This window comes from Ambystoma mexicanum, chromosome 14, assembly GCF_040938575.1.
Source record: "Ambystoma mexicanum isolate Mex_15411 chromosome 14, UKY_AmexF1_1, whole genome shotgun sequence".
NCBI lineage: Eukaryota > Metazoa > Chordata > Amphibia > Caudata > Ambystomatidae > Ambystoma > Ambystoma mexicanum.
This window is the reverse complement of record NC_090940.1, coordinates 665,329,514-665,351,059: the sequence shown is the minus strand read 5'-3', so window position 1 is coordinate 665,351,059 and position 21,546 is coordinate 665,329,514. Positions and strand designations below refer to the sequence as shown.

General features: G+C 45.6%; 1 protein-coding gene across 1 annotated transcript in view; it reads right to left on the bottom strand.

Moving 5' to 3' along the window:
* Positions 1-21,546, bottom strand: part of LOC138527133 (coiled-coil domain-containing protein 170-like) — a 482,640-nt gene that overhangs the window by 285,042 nt on the left and 176,052 nt on the right. The window contains exon 5 of the mRNA XM_069638221.1: positions 3,043-3,299. Coding sequence (XP_069494322.1) covers positions 3,043-3,299 — 257 coding nt within the window. The remainder of the gene's footprint in view (positions 1-3,042; positions 3,300-21,546) is intronic.

Sequence of the window (21,546 nt, the reverse complement as noted above, 5' to 3'; positions counted from 1 at the left end):
CTTCATCACAGGCATCCCTTCTTCCACCATGGCACCTCTAAGAACCCTCCACCAGGCTGCAGCACATCTCATCCCCTCCAGAAAGAAATTCAACCACATTACCAAGGTCCAGAAGAATTGTACTGCCTACCTCTGCAGGCCTGCACCTTCAAGGCACTATCCTCATGCCTGGCGGAGAACAAGAGCTCGGAGAAAAATACCAAAACAGGCCTTGTCCCAATACTCACCCAACATGTGGAACAGGCCAGCACCCTGCCCCCGTCAGGCACCCTCATTCTGCCCGTCAGAAAGATATTAAACCACTACTCTTCAATCAACATTGAGCTCTACTTCCCTACTCCTCACACTCACTGTCCTCACGCCTGGTCCCATCTCTGGTAGAGTTCTCCTCATTCCTGTGCCCATCTCTGGGAGAGTTCTCCGTCTCCACTTCCCTACTCTTCACACTCACTGTCCTCACTCCTTTGCCCATCTCTGGTAGAGTTCTCTGCCTCCACTTCCCTACTCTTCACACTCACTGTCCTCACTCTTGGGCCCATCTCTGGTAGAGTTCTCCTCACTCCTGTGCCCATCTCTGGGAGAGTTCTGCTCACTCCTGTGCCCATCTCTGGTAGAGTTCTCCGTCTCCACTTCCCTACTCTTCACACTCACTGTCCTCACGCCTGGGCCCATCCCTGGTAGAGTTCTCCTCACTCCAGTGCCCATCTCTGGTAGAGTTCTCCGTCTCTACTTCCCTACTCTTCACACTCACTGCAACACTCCTGGGCCCATCACTGGTAGAGCTCTCCGTCTCTACTTCCCTACTCTTCACACTCACTGTCCTCACTCCTGGGCCCATCTCTGGTAGAGTTCTCCTCACTTCTGTGCCCATCTCTAGTAGAGTTCTCCGTTGCTGACCAGCTGGATTTGCTCGCAATAGATCAATACACATAGAGACCTGCACTTCTAAGGCCAGTGCCTATTCAAACAGGCTTTACTTCTCACAATGTACTTAGGCCCTGTAGTTCATGGTCTAATTTCATACAAACCTTAGTAGCATACACATGTGCGTGTAACACACCACATATACACACGCACACATACACATCCCATGCACATACCTCTGCAAACCTTATACATGCACACATACGTAACAAACCCAATAAAACACACATACCCACAGCCACCCACACAAACACACATCACATGCACAAACCTTATACATGCACACTTACATAACAAACTCAATAAAACACACATACAGACCCACACAAACACACACACATCAAATGCACACACCTCTGCAAACCTTATACATGCACGCATAGATAACAAACCCAATAAAAACACACACACCCACCCACACAAACACACACACATTACACACCTCTGCAAACCTTATACATGCACACATATGTAACAAACCAAAAAACAACACACATACCGACTCTCCCAAATACACACACATCACATGCACACACCCATTACATGCACACACCTCAGCACATCTTAAACACTCACACATATGTAACAAACCAAATAAAAACCCACATACCCACCCTCACAAATACACACACATCACATGCACATACCTCGGTAAATGGAATACATGCACACATACGTAACAAACCCAATAAAAACACAACTACCCACCCACACAAACACACACAAGTCACATGCACACACCTCTGCAAAAACTATACATGCACACATACATAACAAACCAAATAAAAACACACATACCAACTGGCACAAACACACACACACACATCGCATGCACACACCTCTGCACACATTATACATGCACACATAGGTAACAACCCCAATAAAAACACACATACCTACACAAACATACACACATCACATGCACAACCCTCTGCAAACCTTATTCATGCACTCATACGTAATAAACCCAATGAAAACACACATACCCACACACAAACACACATCACATGCACACCCCTCTGCAAACCCTATACATGCACACATACATAACATACCCAATAAAACACACATACCCACATCCACCCACACAAACACACACACATCACATGCACACACCTCTGCAAACCTTATACATGCTCACATATGTTACAAACCCAATAAAAACACACATAACCACAAACACAAACATCACATACACAAACCACTGCACACCATATACTTGCACTCATACATAACAGACCCACACCTACCCACCCACACAAGCACACACACACCTCTTCAAACCGTATACATGCACACATACGTAACAAACCGAATAAAAACACCCATACCCACACCCACCCACAAAAACACACACATCATATACACACACCTCTGCAAACCCTATACATACACACACACGTAACAGACCCAATAAAAACACACATACCCACCCAAACAAACACACACATCACATGCACACACCTTTGCAAACCTTATGCACACACACATACATAACAAACGCAATAAAAACTCATACACTCACATATATACACACACACACACACACAGCCCCACAAACAATTCTATGAAATCGACATTGAGACCCCTGCATAATTTACTCAAAGAACTCCTAGCTACACACACACACACACACAAAAAACCCAATCACACACATGCATTGACACATGCGTACACAGATGGTCAGCCTGTGCCCTGGCAGGGCCTGGGATGAAAGTAAACTTGGGGCTGTCTGCCACCCTGTCAAGGCGGCGGGCGCCATATTTGGGAACCGCCCCCTGCTGGTGTAGCAGCAGCGCTATATTGAAATGGAGCGTTTTGGAGCGGGGCACTTAGAACTTAATTAGCAGGGGCCCGCGTCTCATGGTGTAGCGCCTGGCGCCCGTACGAGAGTGACGCGCTTTTAATTTTAATAGGACACCTTCACCACACCAGGTCTCGGGAGCCCTTGAAAGTCTCCCCCAAGCTGGGATGACGGGGGGGCTAATGTGGCACAACTGGCAATTGCCCGGGTCACCAGTGTCCAAAGCCGGCTCTGCATACACAATTACACGTGTGGGCACACACACACGCAACACACAAGATGACACATGCACACCCTTGCTGTAAGGTGCTCACCGGACTCGGTTTTCCAGCTCAGCTACTCTGTCATTCAGTTCACGGTTGCCCCTTTGAAAGGTGTCCAGGCCAGCCTGCAAGTGGGGCTTTGTGTGGCTGGCGGAGGCCGCCGCTTCTTCCAACTCTGTCATCCGATCTTTCAGGGAGTGGATGTGGGACGCCTGCCTCGCGTTATTCTCCTTGTAGTTTTCCAGCTGAGATTTCATCTCCAGCAGTGAGCCCTCTTTGGTGGCCATTCGGCTTTGGAGCTCCTCTATCTAAAAATAAACACACATAAAATGAATATCCCAGACTTCGCTAGATTTCTTTCACATGAGCACGTATCTCTTCCTGATTTAGTATTGAAAGTTGAAGCACTTTCAAACACTAAATTATTAAGAATATCACATCGCTTTTAAGATATCAACCACATCGTAAGTGAAAGTAAGCAACGATGAGAAGCAGTGCTTAATTTGTGCCGGTGTTGCCGGTGGAAAACCCTGGCACTCTTTTTTGGCCTATGAAACAGGTGGTGGTGCCGGAAACACGAAAGCAACTGAAGAACAAGGCAAAGTCTTTAATTAATTCATTTTGTAAAACACATTCTATATAACAGACATTCATACATTCAAAAGCAAACAGATACAAATTCTGTGTAATGGAAATGTCAACAATCTGTTTGCTTTTGATCCCATTAATTGTTTTTTTAGAAAGCGTAATTTTTATCCTAACAATGGATCAGTTGTTGCACTTTCTTCACATTTCCCTTTAAAAAATGTAAATGTACTATTTTTAGAGCTGTATTGAGCTGTATTAGTATGAATGAATGTGTATGTTATATAGGATGTGTTTTACAAAATGAATTAATTAAAGACTTTTTTACAATCTATAACAAAATAAAATGAATTTTTGATGTAATACCCTTTGCCTTGTTCTTCAGTTGCTCTGGTGTTTCCGGCACCACCACCTGTTTCATATGTACTGTTTTACCTCTAGGTGCCGGGTTTGGAGGTTCCCACCATTGTTTGTTGGTTTACTCTTTTTTGGCCACCGGCACTTATTTTGGACCTTCCCTTCCTTCATTGCCTAATATAAAAAAAGTGCTGCCTGTCTGCGCTCGCAGCAGTGCACGGTCACCAGCTCATGTTTTAAATCTTTTTTTTAAATTTTTTTTTTATTTTATACGGTTTGTTTGTTTATATGGTTTGTTACAAAACTTTAAAATATGATTCCATTTCTTTAGGCAGTTAAATACAATCAATTAGCAGTTTAAAACAAAAACAAATTAAAAGAAAAGAAAACATCAATCAAAAAATCAATTACATATAACTAACAGATTTTCGTAATCGCACCACATTGTTCGACTAGCTCTGATTCATCTAAATCACCAACAATTATTCGTGAAATCTCCTGATTAAGTCCTCCAAAAAAAAGGGTCAGTGCAATTGTCAGCTTCCTATTTAAATCTTCAAAACACAAGGACCAGCATTCATCGGTGCTCAATGTTTGGACGCCATCTTAGATTATTCCTAGATGTTTCGTTCTTTCGTCCGTTAATGCAGTACAGAGTAACGTCGGGTGCTTTACAAACTGCACTTATAGTCATGAAGCACCCTTTCACCCCAATACCCTAGAACCTCTTTGGTCTTAAATGCATTGAAACGGAATTTCATAAAGGGTGCCCTACGATGTTTATCCGGAAATCTTTCCGGGTACTTCTGGCACTCATTGAGTTTCTTGGCTTCCGATGGAGCCTGAGTCATCCGTTTCTGGTTTCGTCTCAGCTCACAGGTTTCATACCAGTCCTGTGACCATAGCTTTTTTTTTTAGCACAGTTCGGATTGGTTTGGAGCATTTCCATGTTTATGTCAAAGTGTTTCATTACTTGCTCGCATCGTTGGAACCACTGCGCTAGCATATTGGATTTTTCAGAACCTCCTCGATATTGTACTATCTCAAATTGAGGCAGTATTGGATCGGAGGTCATCTTGCGATAAAGAGACAGCATATTCCAGCTAACTCTAGCACTAATGGACAGCAAATTTAGTTTGTATCTTATTCAGACAGTGGGAGTTCCTTTGGGTAGCCGCAACACCTTAGTCCAAAAGATGTTTTCCAGTGTGTTCCATAGTGTGTCAAGGCATCCCAAGGCACAGTCTGCTCCGTGCAACAGGGCTGGTACTGCTTTTTGCTTGTAGAAATTTAGTGCAGGTAATAAATAGCGAGAACTTTCCACATTTTTTCTGTATTACTGCTGCCTGAATGAATATTATTAAATACAATGGCTGCCAGCGCGCGATTAACACAAAAGCGTGTGAGAGATCAATAAATGCAAGGAAAACACTTTTGCATGCGCTTATATGTTCCATCTTCAAGATATTTCAGATGAGCAAGTTTAGACTGCAAACCCTGTTTGTCTAGGGTCGTACCGCTGGGCTGATTTAATCCACGCCAAGAGTTTCTGTTGTAGTAGCGTGGCATACACCTTCCCCAAAACGTCTAAGAGAGCAATCGGTCTATAGTCTTTTGGATTCGCACGGTTACCCCTTTTAAAAATCGGGACAACTATTGCACTTTTCCAGGACTTTGGGGTTGCTTGTTCCTTGGCGATTCTCGTAAACAGCAATACACACAGTTCCGCCCATTTTTCTGGATGTTGCTTAATGGTGTAATTCGTCAGGCCATCGGGCCCGGGGGCTCTTGAAGGACTTGCTCTTTTAATGATGCTTAAGATATCAGTTTCTGCAAATTTCAAATCCCATTCATCAACGGTAGGCAGGATAGATTCAACCTGGGAACCCTTCTTTGCATACAGCTCGGTGTAATGCCATACCCAATCTGCTTCGTTCACCATGTTCACTTGCACCGCGGCATCGGGACAGGAGTCTTCGTTTATGAGCCTCCAGAATTCACTAGCACCCTTCTTTGCCATTCTTCTTAACATGGCCTCAGCATCCTGCTGTTCCAGCAGAGCTCTGTGTGCAATCAGCCAGTTTCTATACCTTTGTTTAATAGATCTTATTGGAGAGTTACGCTCATTCTGGTTTAGGTATTTGCAATGTCTGTAGTCTCGCCGCATATCTCTTTTTCGTTTGTACAAGGAGGATGTCAAAAGCGTGTTTTGCTTTGAAAGCAGGATTTCGCAGCCCTTGTTTCCTGCCCACAAACTGTTTCATGGTGTGCTCGTACTCTACACCCTCACTTTGTGTACGATAAACATCAACCAATGTGTGAAGTTCTGTTTCTTTTAAGTCAGGCGAATCCTACTTGAGGCAACCGTCACTTCATGGCCCCAAGTTGCTAGTTGTGTGTTTCCCAAATCGGCCAAACAGCCTCACTGACAGGAAAAAGTAATCCAAGGTGGACTGTTGGTCAAGTCTTTTCCTCGTCGGATGCGGAGGTAAGTCCCCCTTTGTATTCCCATTCATGATGAGCATTTCTCTGATCTGCATTTCCTCACACCACCTGGCAGTTGCTTGACCTTTATGGTCTTTCTTTGCCGACGTGTGATGCGTGAGGTTAAAACAATGAATGTTTAGATCGCCACACAAGGTGATTTTCGATGCGTCGATCTTCTCATTCAGCTCATCAATAATACGGGTTACATCGTCGATAAATGTCCATGAATCCATTGCTGGATGTTGCCAGTAGACATTTGTCAAGTACATTTGGTCTAAGTCGAGTTTTTGGGCTCCTTCCCGCACAATCTTTGTCACTTGTATGTACAGGTTTTTATTCCATGTTTCGGTTATGGGAAACCCTGTTTCTTCCCTCGCTAGAGTTAGTAATCCTGACATTGGACTGCCCTTTTTTTTTTATAGCAGGATTAATTGTCACTTCAAATTGATCTACCAAAGGGCAGACGTCCAGCCAAGTTTCTTGTAGAGATAGGACGTCAATCTCGTCAGTCCAATTTACATTCATCGTAAACAGATGTGCAAACCCTCTGGTATTCCAAGTGCCGCGATTTAGCATCTTCCTTTTTAGGCGTTCTTGGCATTAACTTGAATTAATTCCACTCAAAGCTGCGACAGACCAGTTCCAGTCTCAGGTTGCTTTACCGCCATTTGCTTCACTTTCACTTGGGTTGTTTCTTCCTTACCACCCACGGTAATTGTAACACTAGGCCCTCTTTGTGTATCCCACTCAGATTGGGCCATCCTGCAAGTTCTTAGACGTGTACCCAGGTTTTCAGACGCATGTGTCGCAACTGGAGCTAAGTAGCTCTCCATCGGTATATGCTTAAACAATCCCGTTGGGTCTTTTGGAGAGCATGTTTTGGCGTCCTGCTTCATCTGTATTTGGTTTACTTTCACTTCAGTGATGTTGAAACCCAGTGATAGTAGTGGGGAGACGCAGTCTAGAAACATGTTGCAAATTATTTTCGAATCGATGTGCAATTTCACTCTGTCCTTCTGGGAACCCTCCATGAACTCGACGGTTTTGATGTCCGTTGATTCGATCGACCACAGAGCAGGCACATGGTGCAGTAGGCGCAGGACGTTGGCTCTGTTTAGAATCGGAGCCTCCTTCATTCCAAGGATACGTTCCAACACCAAACAATATTTGGCCAAAGGCTTAGGGATTGTCTTGTTTGTTGGACCGCAGGATTTCAGCCATTTTAAGTTCAGTGTCTGGCCAGCTCCTGATTCCAATGCCAGGTTCTCAATGTTTGTACAGAAATAGAGACACTGAGGATTGAAAAATCCAATTTCCGCAGCTCGAACCACCTCTTTCTCGTTGAGAGGATTAGAACTCAGATCGTGGAGTTCATTTGCACCAGATGCCCGTGTTTCGCGCCATCGACCCCATTTTTCTTCCAACAGTACCAGGGAGGGATTCACAGGTCTGGTGGCGTTTGCTGAATATGCATTTAATTTTTTGTGAGCATCCAACCAGCGACATCCGCGTCCTGCTCGCCTCCAACAATCAATTTTGACTCAGTGTTATCTTCATAGAGTGACATGTTCATTATTTCATTGTATAGTTCTTCATCTGACTGGGTCGCCAGGCCTGTATCCGCGGTTAGTTTGTTGGCTTCAGCCTTTTCTGTTCTTTTTTCCTGGGGGTGGGGGGAGGGGTCTAGCAGTTTATGTGCTAATCACACCTACCAGTGGATGTAAATAGCAGATCTACCCACCAGTAATCTATCTAGCAGAACTAGCAACCCAAGCACTAGTAACACATATGATCATGTTCCTTGCCCTGCAGAACTAGCAACCCAAGCACTAGTAACACATATGATCATGTTCATTGCCCTGCAGACACGCGCAGCCCAAGCACTATTAACACATATGATCATGTTCATTGCCCTGCAGACACGCGCATCCCAAGCACTAGTAACACATATGATCATGTTCATTGCCCTGCAGATATGCGCATCCCAAGCACTAGTAACACATATGATCATGTTCCTTGCCCTGCAGAACTAGCAACCCAAGCACTAGTAACACATATGATCATGTTCCTTGCCCTGCAGAACTAGCAACCCAAGCACTAGTAACACATATGATCATGTTCCTTGCCCTGCAGAACTAGCAACCCAAGCACTAGTAACACATATGATCATGTTCCATGCCCTGCAGAACTAGCAACCCAAGCACTAGTAACACATATGATCATGTTCATTGCCCTGCAGACACGCGCATCCCAAGCACTAGTAACACATATGATCATGTTCATTGCCCTGCAGAAACGCGCATCCCAAGCACTAGTAACACATATGATCATGTTCCTTGCCCTGCAGAACTAGCAACCCAAGCACTAGTAACACATATGATCATGTTCCTTGCCCTGCAGAACTAGCAACCCAAGCACTAGTAACACATATGATCATGTTCATTGCCCTGCAGATACGCGCATCCCAAGCACTAGTAACACATATGATCATGTTCATTGCCCTGCAGACACGCGCATCCCAAGCACTAGTAACACATATGATCATGTTCATTGCCCTGCAGAACTAGCAACCCAAGCACTAGTAACACATATGATCATGTTCCTTGCCCTGCAGACACGCGCATCCCAAGCACTAGTAACACATATGATCATGTTCATTGCCCTGCAGACACGCGCATCCCAAGCACTAGTAACACATATGATCATGTTCATTGCCCTGCAGATACGCGCATCCCAAGCACTAGTAACACATATGATCATGTTCATTGCCCTGCAGACACGCCCATCCCAAGCACTAGTAACACATATGATCATGTTCCTTGCCCTGCAGAACTAGCAACTCAAGCACTAGTAACACATATGATCATGTTCCTTGCCCTGCAGAACTAGCAACCCAAGCACTAGTAACACATATGATCATGTTCATTGCCCTGCAGATACGCGCATCCCAAGCACTAGTAACACATATGATCATGTTCATTGCCCTGCAGACACGCGCATCCCAAGCACTAGTAACACATATGATCATGTTCCTTGCCCTGCAGAACTAGCAACCCAAGCACTAGTAACACATATGATCATGTTCCTTGCCCTGCAGAACTAGCAACCCAAGCACTAGTAACACATATGATCATGTTCCTTGCCCTGCAGATACGTGCATCCCAAGCACTAGTAACACATATGATCATGTTCATTGCCCTGCAGACACGCCCATCCCAAGCACTAGTAACACATATGATCATGTTCATTGCCCTGCAGACACGCGCATCCCAAGCACTAGTAACACATATGATCATGTTCATTGCCCTGCAGACACGCCCATCCCAAGCACTAGTAACACATATGATCATGTTCATTGCCCTGCAGACACGCGCATCCCAAGCACTAGTAACACATATGATCATGTTCATTGCCCTGCAGACACGCGCATCCCAAGCACGAGTAACACATATGATCATGTTCATTGCTATGCAGAACTAGCATCCCAAGCACTAGTAACACATATCATCATGTTCATTGCCCAACAGACACGCCCATCCCAAGCACTAGTAACACATATGATCATGTTCATTGCCCTGCAGACACGCGCATCCCAAGCACTAGTAACACATATGATCATGTTCCTTGCCCTGCAGAACTAGCAACCCAAGCACTAGTAACACATATGAGCATGTTCATTGCCCTGCAGAACTAGTAACCCAAGCACTAGTAACACATATGATCATGTTCCTTGCCCTGCAGAACTAGCAACCCAAGCACTAGTAACACATATGATCATGTTCATTGCCCTGCAGACACGCGCATCCCAAGCACTAGTAACACATATGATCATGTTCCTTGCCCTGCAGAACTAGCAACCCAAGCACTAGTAACACATATGATCATGTTCCTTGCCCTGCAGAACTAGCAACCCAAGCAATAGTAACACATATGATCATGTTCATTGCCCTGCAGAACTAGCAACCCAAGCACTAGTAACACATATGATCATGTTCATTGCCCTGCAGACACGTGCATCCCAAGCACTAGTAACACATATGATCATGTTCATTGCCCTGCAGACACGCGCATCCCAAGCACTAGTAACACATATGATCATGTTCATTGCCCTGCAGATACGCGCATCCCAAGCACTAGTAACACATATGATCATGTTCATTGCCCTGCAGAACTAGCAACCCAAGCACTAGTAACACATATGATCATGTTCCTTGCCCTGCAGAACTAGCAACCCAAGCACTAGTAACACATATGATCATGTTCATTGCCCTGCAGACACGCGCATCCCAAGCACTAGTAACACATATGATCATGTTCATTGCCCTGCAGATATGCGCATCCCAAGCACTAGTAACACATATGATCATGTTCATTGCCCGGCAGACACGCGCATCCCAAGCACTAGTAACACATATGATCATGTTCATTGCCCTGCAGACACGCGCATCCCAAGCACTAGTAACACTTATGATCATGTTCCTTGCCCTGCAGACACGCGCATCCCAAGCACTAGTAACACATATGATCATGTTCATTGCCCTGCAGACACGCGCATCCCAAGCACTAGTAACACATATGATCATGTTCATTGCCCTGCAGACACGCGCATCCCAAGCACTAGTAACACTTATGATCATGTTCCTTGCCCTGCAGACACGCGCATCCCAAGCACTAGTAACACATATGATCATGTTCCTTGCCCTGCAGAACTAGCAACCCAAGCACTAGTAACACATACGATCATGTTCATTGCCCTGCAGATACGCGCATCCCAAGCACTAGTAACACATATGATCATGTTCATTGCCCTGCAGACACGCGCATCCCAAGCACTAGTAACACATATGATCATGTTCCTTGCCCTGCAGAACTAGCAACCCAAGCACTAGTAACACATATGATCATGTTCCTTGCCCTGCAGATACGTGCATCCCAAGCACTAGTAACACATATGATCATGTTCATTGCCCTGCAGACACGCGCATCCCAAGCACTAGTAACACATATGATCATGTTCATTGCCCTGCAGACACGCCCATCCCAAGCACTAGTAACACATATGATCATGTTCATTGCCCTGCAGACACGCGCATCCCAAGCACTAGTAACACATATGATCATGTTCATTGCCCTGCAGACACGCGCATCCCAAGCACGAGTAACACATATGATCATGTTCATTGCTATGCAGAACTAGCATCCCAAGCACTAGTAACACATATGATCATGTTCATTGCCCTGCAGACACGCCCATCCCAAGCACTAGTAACACATATGATCATGTTCATTGCCCTGCAGACACGCGCATCCCAAGCACTAGTAACACATATGATCATGTTCTTTGCCCTGCAGAACTAGCAACCCAAGCACTAGTAACACATATGAGCATGTTCATTGCCCTGCAGAACTAGTAACCCAAGCACTAGTAACACATATGATCATGTTCCTTGCCCTGCAGAACTAGCAACCCAAGCACTAGTAACACATATGATCATGTTCATTGCCCTGCAGACACGCGCATCCCAAGCACTAGTAACACATATGATCATGTTCCTTGCCCTGCAGAACTAGCAACCCAAGCACTAGTAACACATATGATCATGTTCCTTGCCCTGCAGAACTAGCAACCCAAGCACTAGTAACACATATGATCATGTTCATTGCCCTGCAGAACTAGCAACCCAAGCACTAGTAACACATATGATCATGTTCATTGCCCTGCAGACACGCGCATCCCAAGCACTAGTAACACATATGATCATGTTCATTGCCCTGCAGACACGCGCATCCCAAGCACTAGTAACACATATGATCATGTTCATTGCCCTGCAGACACGCGCATCCCAAGCACTAGTAACACATATGATCATGTTCATTGCCCTGCAGACACGCGCATCCCAAGCACTAGTAACACTTATGATCATGTTCCTTGCCCTGCAGAACTAGCAACCCAAGCACTAGTAACACATATGAGCATGTTCATTGCCCTGCAGAACTAGTAACCCAAGCACTAGTAACACATATGATCATGTTCCTTGCCCTGCAGAACTAGCAACCCAAGCACTAGTAACACATATGATCATGTTCATTGCCCTGCAGACACGCGCATCCCAAGCACTAGTAACACATATGATCATGTTCCTTGCCCTGCAGAACTAGCAACCCAAGCACTAGTAACACATATGATCATGTTCATTGCCCTGCAGATACGCGCATCCCAAGCACTAGTAACACTTATGATCATGCTCATTGCCCTGCAGAACTAGCAACCCAAGCACTAGTAACACATATGATCATGTTCCTTGCCCTGCAGAACTAGCATCCCAAGCACTAGTAACACATATGGTCATGTTCATTGCCCTGCAGACACGCGCATCCCAAGCACTAGTAACACATATGATCATGTTCCTTGCCCTGCAGAACTAGCAACCCAAGCACTAGTAACACATATGATCATGTTCATTGCCCTGCAGAACTAGCAACCCAAGCACTAGTAACACATATGATCATGTTCATTGCCCTGCAGACACGCGCATCCCAAGCACTAGTAACACATATGATCATGTTCATTGCCCTGCAGACACGCGCATCCCAAGCACTAGTACCACATATGATCATGTTCATTGCCCTGCAGACACGCGCATCCCAAGCACTAGTAACACATATGATCATGTTCATTGCCCTGCAGACACGTGCATCCCAAGCACTAGTAACACTTATGATCATGTTCATTGCCCTGCAGAACTAGCAACCCAAGCACTAGTAACACATATGATCAAGTTCATTGCCTTGCAGACACGCGCATCCCAAGCACTAGTAACACATATGATCATGTTCCTTGCCCTGCAGAACTAGCAACCCAAGCACTAGTAACACATATGATCATGTTCATTGCCCTGCAGACACGCGCATCCCAAGCACTAGTAACACATATGATCATGTTCCTTGTCCTGCAGAACTAGCAACCCAAGCACTAGTAACACATATGATCATGTTCCTTGCCCTGCAGAACTAGCAACCCAAGCACTAGTAACACATATGATCATGTTCATTGCCCTGCAGACACGCCCATCCCAAGCACTAGTAACACATATGATCATGTTCCTTGCCCTGCAGAACTAGCAACCCAAGCACTAGTAACACATATGATCATGTTCATTGCCCTGCAGACACGCGCATCCCAAGCACTAGTAACACATATGATCATGTTCATTGCCCTGCAGAACTAGCAACCCAAGCACTAGTAACACTTATGATCATGTTCATTGCCCTGCAGACACGCCCATCCCAAGCACTAGTAACACATATGATCATGTTCATTGCCCTGCAGACACGCCCATCCCAAGCACTAGTAACACATATGATCATGTTCATTGCCCTGCAGACACGCGCATCCCAAGCACTAGTAACACATATGATCATGTTCATTGCCCTGCAGACACGCGCATCCCAAGCACTAGTAACACATATGATCATGTTCATTGCCCTGCAGAACTAGCAACCCAAGCACTAGTAACACATATGATCATGTTCCTTGCCCTGCAGATACGTGCATCCCAAGCACTAGTAACACATATGATCATGTTCATTGCCCTGCAGATACGCGCATCCCAAGCACTAGTAACACATATGATCATGTTCATTGCCCTGCAGAACTAGCAACCCAAGCACTAGTAACACATATGATCATGTTCCTTGCCCTGCAGAACTAGCAACCCAAGCACTAGTAACACATATGATCATGTTCATTGCCCTGCAGACACGCGCATCCCAAGCACTAGTAACACATATGATCATGTTCATTGCCCTGCAGATATGCGCATCCCAAGCACTAGTAACACATATGATCATGTTCATTGCCCGGCAGACACGCGCATCCCAAGCACTAGTAACACATATGATCATGTTCATTGCCCTGCAGACACGCGCATCCCAAGCACTAGTAACACTTATGATCATGTTCCTTGCCCTGCAGACACGCGTATCCCAAGCACTAGTAACACATATGATCATGTTCATTGCCCTGCAGACACGCTCATCCCAAGCACTAGTAACACATATGATCATGTTCCTTGCCCTGCAGAACTAGCAACCCAAGCACTAGTAACACATATGATCATGTTCATTGCCCTGCAGACACGCGCATCCCAAGCACTAGTAACACATATGATCATGTTCCTTGCCCTGCAGAACTAGCAACCCAAGCACTAGTAACACATATGATCATGTTCCTTGCCCTGCAGAACTAGCAACCCAAGCACTAGTAACACATATGATCATGTTCCTTGCCCTGCAGAACTAGCAACCCAAGCACTAGTAACACATATGATCATGTTCATTGCCCTGCAGAACTAGCAACCCAAGCACTAGTAACACATATGATCATGTTCATTGCCCTGCAGACACGCGCATCCCAAGCACTAGTAACACATATGATCATGTTCATTGCCCTGCAGAACTAGCAACCCAAGCACTAGTAACACATATGGTCATGTTCATTGCCCTGCAGACACGCGCATCCCAAGCACTAGTAACACATATGATCATGTTCATTGCCCTGCAGAACTAGCAACCCAAGCACTAGTAACACATATGATCATGTTCATTGCCCTGCAGACACGCGCATCCCAAGCACTAGTAACACATATGATCATGTTCATTGCCCTGCAGACACGCGCATCCCAAGCACTAGTAACACATATGATCATGTTCATTGCCCTGCAGACACGCGCATCCCAAGCACTAGTAACACATATGATCATGTTCATTGCCCTGCAGACACGCGCATCCCAAGCACTAGTAACACATATGATCATGTTCATTGCCCTGCAGACACGCCCATCCCAAGCACTAGTAACACATATGATCATGTTCATTGCCCTGCAGAACTAGCAACCCAAGCACTAGTAACACATATGATCATGTTCCTTGCCCTGCAGAACTAGCAACCCAAGCACTAGTAACACATATGATCATGTTCATTGCCCTGCAGACACGCGCATCCCAAGCACTAGTAACACTTATGATCATGTTCATTGCCCTGCAGATACGCGCATCCCAAGCACTAGTAACACATATGATCATGTTCATTGCCCTGCAGAACTAGCAACCCAAGCACTAGTAACACATATGATCATGTTCATTGCCCTGCAGACACGCGCATCCCAAGCACTAGTAACACATATGATCATGTTCATTGCCCTGCAGACACGCGCATCCCAAGCACTAGTAACACATATGATCATGTTCATTGCCCTGCAGATATGCGCATCCCAAGCACTAGTAACACATATGATCATGTTCCTTGCCCTGCAGAACTAGCAACCCAAGCACTAGTAACACATATGATCATGTTCCTTGCCCTGCAGAACTAGCAACCCAAGCACTAGTAACACATATGATCATGTTCATTGCCCTGCAGACACGCGCATCCCAAGCACTAGTAACACATATGATCATGTTCATTGCCCTGCAGACACGCGCATCCCAAGCACTAGTAACACATATGATCATGTTCATTGCCCTGCAGACACGCGCATCCCAAGCACTAGTAACACTTATAATCATGTTCCTTGCCCTGCAGAACTAGCAACCCAAGCACTAGTAACACATATGATCATGTTCCTTGCCCTGAAGAACTAGCAACCCAAGCACTAGTAACACATATGATCGTGTTCATTGCCCTGCAGAACTAGCAACCCAAGCACTAGTAACACATATGATCATGTTCCTTGCCCTGCAGAACTAGAAACCCAAGCACTAGTAACACATATGATCATGTTCATTGCCCTGCAGACACGCGCATCCCAAGCACTAGTAACACATATGATCATGTTCCTTGCCCTGCAGAACTAGCAACCCAAGCACTAGTAACACATATGATCATGTTCATTGCCCTGCAGAACTAGCAACCCAAGCACTAGTAACACATATGATCATGTTCATTGCCCTGCAGACACGCGCATCCCAAGCACTAGTAACACATATGATCATGTTCATTGCCCTGCAGATACGTGCATCCCAAGCACTAGTAACACATGATCATGTTCCTTGCCCTGCAGAACTAGCAACCCAAGCACTAGTAACACATATGATCATGTTCATTGCCCTGCAGAACTAGCAACCCAAGCACTAGTAACACATATGATCATGTTCATTGCGCTGCAGACACGCGCAGCCCAAGCACTAGTAACACATATGATCATGTTCATTGCCCTGCAGACACGCGCATCCCAAGCACTAGTAACACATATGATCATGTTCATTGCCCTGCAGACACGCGCATCCCAAGCACTAGTAACACATATGATCATGTTCATTGCCCTGCAGAACTAGCAACCCAAGCACTAGTAACACATATGAGCATGTTCATTGCCCTGCAGACACGCGCATCCCAAGCACTAGTAACACTTATGATCATTTTCATTGCCCTGCAGAACTAGCAACCCAAGCACTAGTAACACTTATGATCATGTTCATTGCCCTGCAGACACGCGCATCCCAAGCACTAGTAACACATATGATCATGTTCATTGCCCTGCAGACACGCGCATCCCAAGCACTAGTAACACATATGATCATGTTCCTTGCCCTGCAGAACTAGCAACCCAAGCACTAGTAACACATATGATCATGTTCATTGCCCTGCAGAACTAGCAACCCAAGCACTAGTAACACATATGATCATGTTCATTGCCCTGCAGACACGCGCATCCCAAGCACTAGTAACACATATGATCATGTTCATTGCCCTGCAGAACTAGCAACCCAAGCACTAGTAACACATATGGTCATGTTCATTGCCCTGCAGACACGCGCATCCCAAGCACTAGTAACACATATGATCATGTTCATTGCCCTGCAGAACTAGCATCCCAAGCACTAGTAACACATATGATCATGTTCATTGCCCTACAGACACGCCCATCCCAAGCACTAGTAACACATATGATCATGTTCATTGCCCTGCAGACACGCCCATCCCAAGCACTAGTAACACATATGATCATGTTCATTGCCCTGCAGACACGCGCATCCCAAGCACTAGTAACACATATGATCATGTTCATTGCCCTGCAGACACGCGCATCCCAAGCACTAGTAACACATATGATCATGTTCATTGCCCTGCAGACACGCCCATCCCAAGCACTAGTAACACATATGATCATGTTCATTGCCCTGCAGACACGCGCATCCCAAGCACTAGTAACACATATGATCATGTTCATTGCCCTGCAGAACTAGCATCCCAAGCACTAGTAACACTTATGATCATGTTCATTGCCCTGCAGACACGCGCATCCCAAGCACTAGTAACACATATGATCATGTTCATTGCCCTGCAGAACTAGCAACCCAAGCACTAGTAACACATATGATCATGTTCATTGCCCTGCAGATACGCGCATCCCAAGCACTAGTAACACTTATGATCATGCTCATTGCCCTGCAGACACGCGCATCCCAAGCACTAGTAACACATATGATCATGTTCATTGCCCTGCAGACACGCGCATCCCAAGCACTAGTAACACATATGATCATGTTCATTGCCCTGCAGACACGCGCATCCCAAGCACTAGTAACACATATGATCATGTTCATTGCCCTGCAGATACGCGCATCCCAAGCACTAGTAACACATATGATCATGTTCATTGCCCTGCAGAACTAGCAACCCAAGCACTAGTAACACATATGATCATGTTCCTTGCCCTGCAGAACTAGCAACCCAAGCACTAGTAACACATATGATCATGTTCATTGCCCTGCAGACACGCGCATCCCAAGCACTAGTAACACTTATGATCATGTTCATTGCCCTGCAGATACGCGCATCCCAAGCACTAGTAACACATATGATCATGTTCATTGCCCTGCAGAACTAGCAACCCAAGCACTAGTAACACATATGATCATGTTCATTGCCCTGCAGACACGCGCATCCCAAGCACTAGTAACACATATGATCATTTTCATTGCCCTGCAGACACGCGCATCCCAAGCACTAGTAACACATATGATCATGTTCATTGCCCTGCAGATATGCGCATCCCAAGCACTAGTAACACATATGATCATGTTCCTTGCCCTGCAGAACTAGCAACCCAAGCACTAGTAACACATATGATCATGTTCCTTGCCCTGCAGAACTAGCAACCCAAGCACTAGTAACACATATGATCATGTTCATTGCCCTGCAGACACGCGCATCCCAAGCACTAGTAACACATATGATCATGTTCATTGCCCTGCAGACACGCGCATCCCAAGCACTAGTAACACATATGATCATGTTCATTGCCCTGCAGACACGCGCATCCCAAGCACTAGTAACACATATGATCATGTTCATTGCCCTGCAGACACGCGCATCCCAAGCACTAGTAACACATATGATCATGTTCATTGCCCTGCAGACACGCGCATCCCAAGCACTAGTAACACTTATAATCATGTTCCTTGCCCTGCAGAACTAGCAACCCAAGCACTAGTAACACATATGATCATGTTCCTTGCCCTGAAGAACTAGCAACCCAAGCACTAGTAACACATATGATCGTGTTCATTGCCCTGCAGAACTAGCAACCCAAGCACTAGTAACACATATGATCATGTTCCTTGCCCTGCAGAACTAGAAACCCAAGCACTAGTAACACATATGATCATGTTCATTGCCCTGCAGACACGCGCATCCCAAGCACTAGTAACACATATGATCATGTTCCTTGCCCTGCAGAACTAGCAACCCAAGCACTAGTAACACATATGATCATGTTCATTGCCCTGCAGACACGCGCATCCCAAGCACTAGTAACACATATGATCATGTTCCTTGCCCTGCAGAACTAGCAACCCAAGCACTAGTAACACATATGATCATGTTCCTTGCCCTGCAGAACTAGCAACTCAAGCACTAGTAACACATATGATCATGTTCATTGCCCTGCAGACACGCGCATCCCAAGCACTAGTAACACATATGATCATGTTCATTGCCCTGCAGACACGCGCATCCCAAGCACTAGTAACACATATGATCATGTTCCTTGCCCTGCAGAACTAGCAACCCAAGCACTAGTAACACATATGATCATGTTCCTTGCCCTGTAGAACTAGCAACCCAAGCACTAGTAACACATATGATCATGTTCATTGCCCTGCAGATATGCGCCTCCCAAGCACTAGTAACACTTATGATCATGTTCATTGCCCTGCAGACACGCGCATCCCAAGCACTAGTAACACATATGATCATGTTCCTTGCCCTGCAGAACTAGCAACCCAAGCACTAGTAACACATATGATCATGTTCATTGCCCTGCAGAACTAGCAACCCAAGCACTAGTAACACATATGATCATGTTCATTGCCCTGCAGACACGCGCATCCCAAGCACTAGTAACACATATGATCATGTTCATTGCCCTGCAGATACGTGCATCCCAAGCACTAGTAACACATGATCATGTTCCTTGCCCTGCAGAACTAGCAACCCAAGCACTAGTAACACATATGATCATGTTCATTGCCCTGCAGAACTAGCAACCCAAGCACTAGTAACACATATGATCATGTTCATTGCGCTGCAGACACGCGCAGCCCAAGCACTAGTAACACATATGATCATGTTCATTGCCCTGCAGACACGCGCATCCCAAGCACTAGTAACACATATGATCATGTTCATTGCCCTGCAGACACGCGCATCCCAAGCACTAGTAACACATATGATCATGTTCATTGCCCTGCAGAACTAGCAACCCAAGCACTAGTAACACATATGAGCATGTTCATTGCCCTGCAGACACGCGCATCCCAAGCACTAGTAACACTTATGATCATTTTCATTGCCCTGCAGAACTAGCAACCCAAGCACTAGTAACACTTATGATCATGTTCATTGCCCTGCAGACACGCGCATCCCAAGCACTAGTAACACATATGATCATGTTCATTGCCCTGCAGAACTAGCAACCCAAGCACTAGTAACACATATGATCATGTTCATTGCCCTGCAGACACGCGCATCCCAAGCACTAGTAACACATATGATCATGTTCATTGCCCTGCAGACACGCGCATCCCAAGCACTAGTAACACATATGATCATGTTCCTTGCCCTGCAGAACTAGCAACCCAAGCACTAGTAACACATATGATCATGTTCATTGCCCTGCAGAACTAGCAACCCAAGCACTAGTAACACATATGATCATGTTCATTGCCCTGCAGACACGCGCATCCCAAGCACTAGTAACACATATGATCATGTTCATTGCCCTGCAGAACTAGCAACCCAAGCACTAGTAACACATATGGTCATGTTCATTGCCCTGCAGACACGCGCATCCCAAGCACTAGTAACACATATGATCATGTTCATTGCCCTGCAGAACTAGCAACCCAAGCACTAGTAACACATATGATCATGTTCATTGCCCTGCAGACACGCGCATCCCAAGCACTAGTAACACATATGATCATGTTCATTGCCCTGCAGACACGCGCATCCCAAGCACTAGTAACACATATGATCATGTTCATTGCCCTGCAGACACGCGCATCCCAAGCACTAGTAACACTTATGATCATGTTCCTTGCCCTGCAGACACGCGCATCCCAAGCACTAGTAACACATATGATCATGTTCATTGCCCTGCAGACACGCGCATCCCAAGCACTAGTAACACTTATGATCATGTTCATTGCCCTGCAGAACTAGCAACCCAAGCACTAGTAACACATATGATCATGTTCCTTGCCCTGCAGAACTAGCAACCCAAGCACTAGTAACACATATGATCATGTTCATTGCCCTGCAGAACTAGCAACCCAAGCACTAGTAACACATATGATCATGTTCATTGCCCTGCAGACACGCGCATCCCAAGCACTAGTAACACATATGATCATGTTCATTGCCCTGCAGACACGCGCATCCCAAGCACTAGTAACACTTATGATCATGTTCATTGCCCTGCAGAACTAGCAACCCAAGCACTAGTAACACATATGATCATGTTCATTGCCCTGCAGACACGCGCATCCCAAGCACTAGTAACACATATGATCATGTTCATTGCCCTGCAGACACGCGCATCCCAAGCACTAGTAACACTT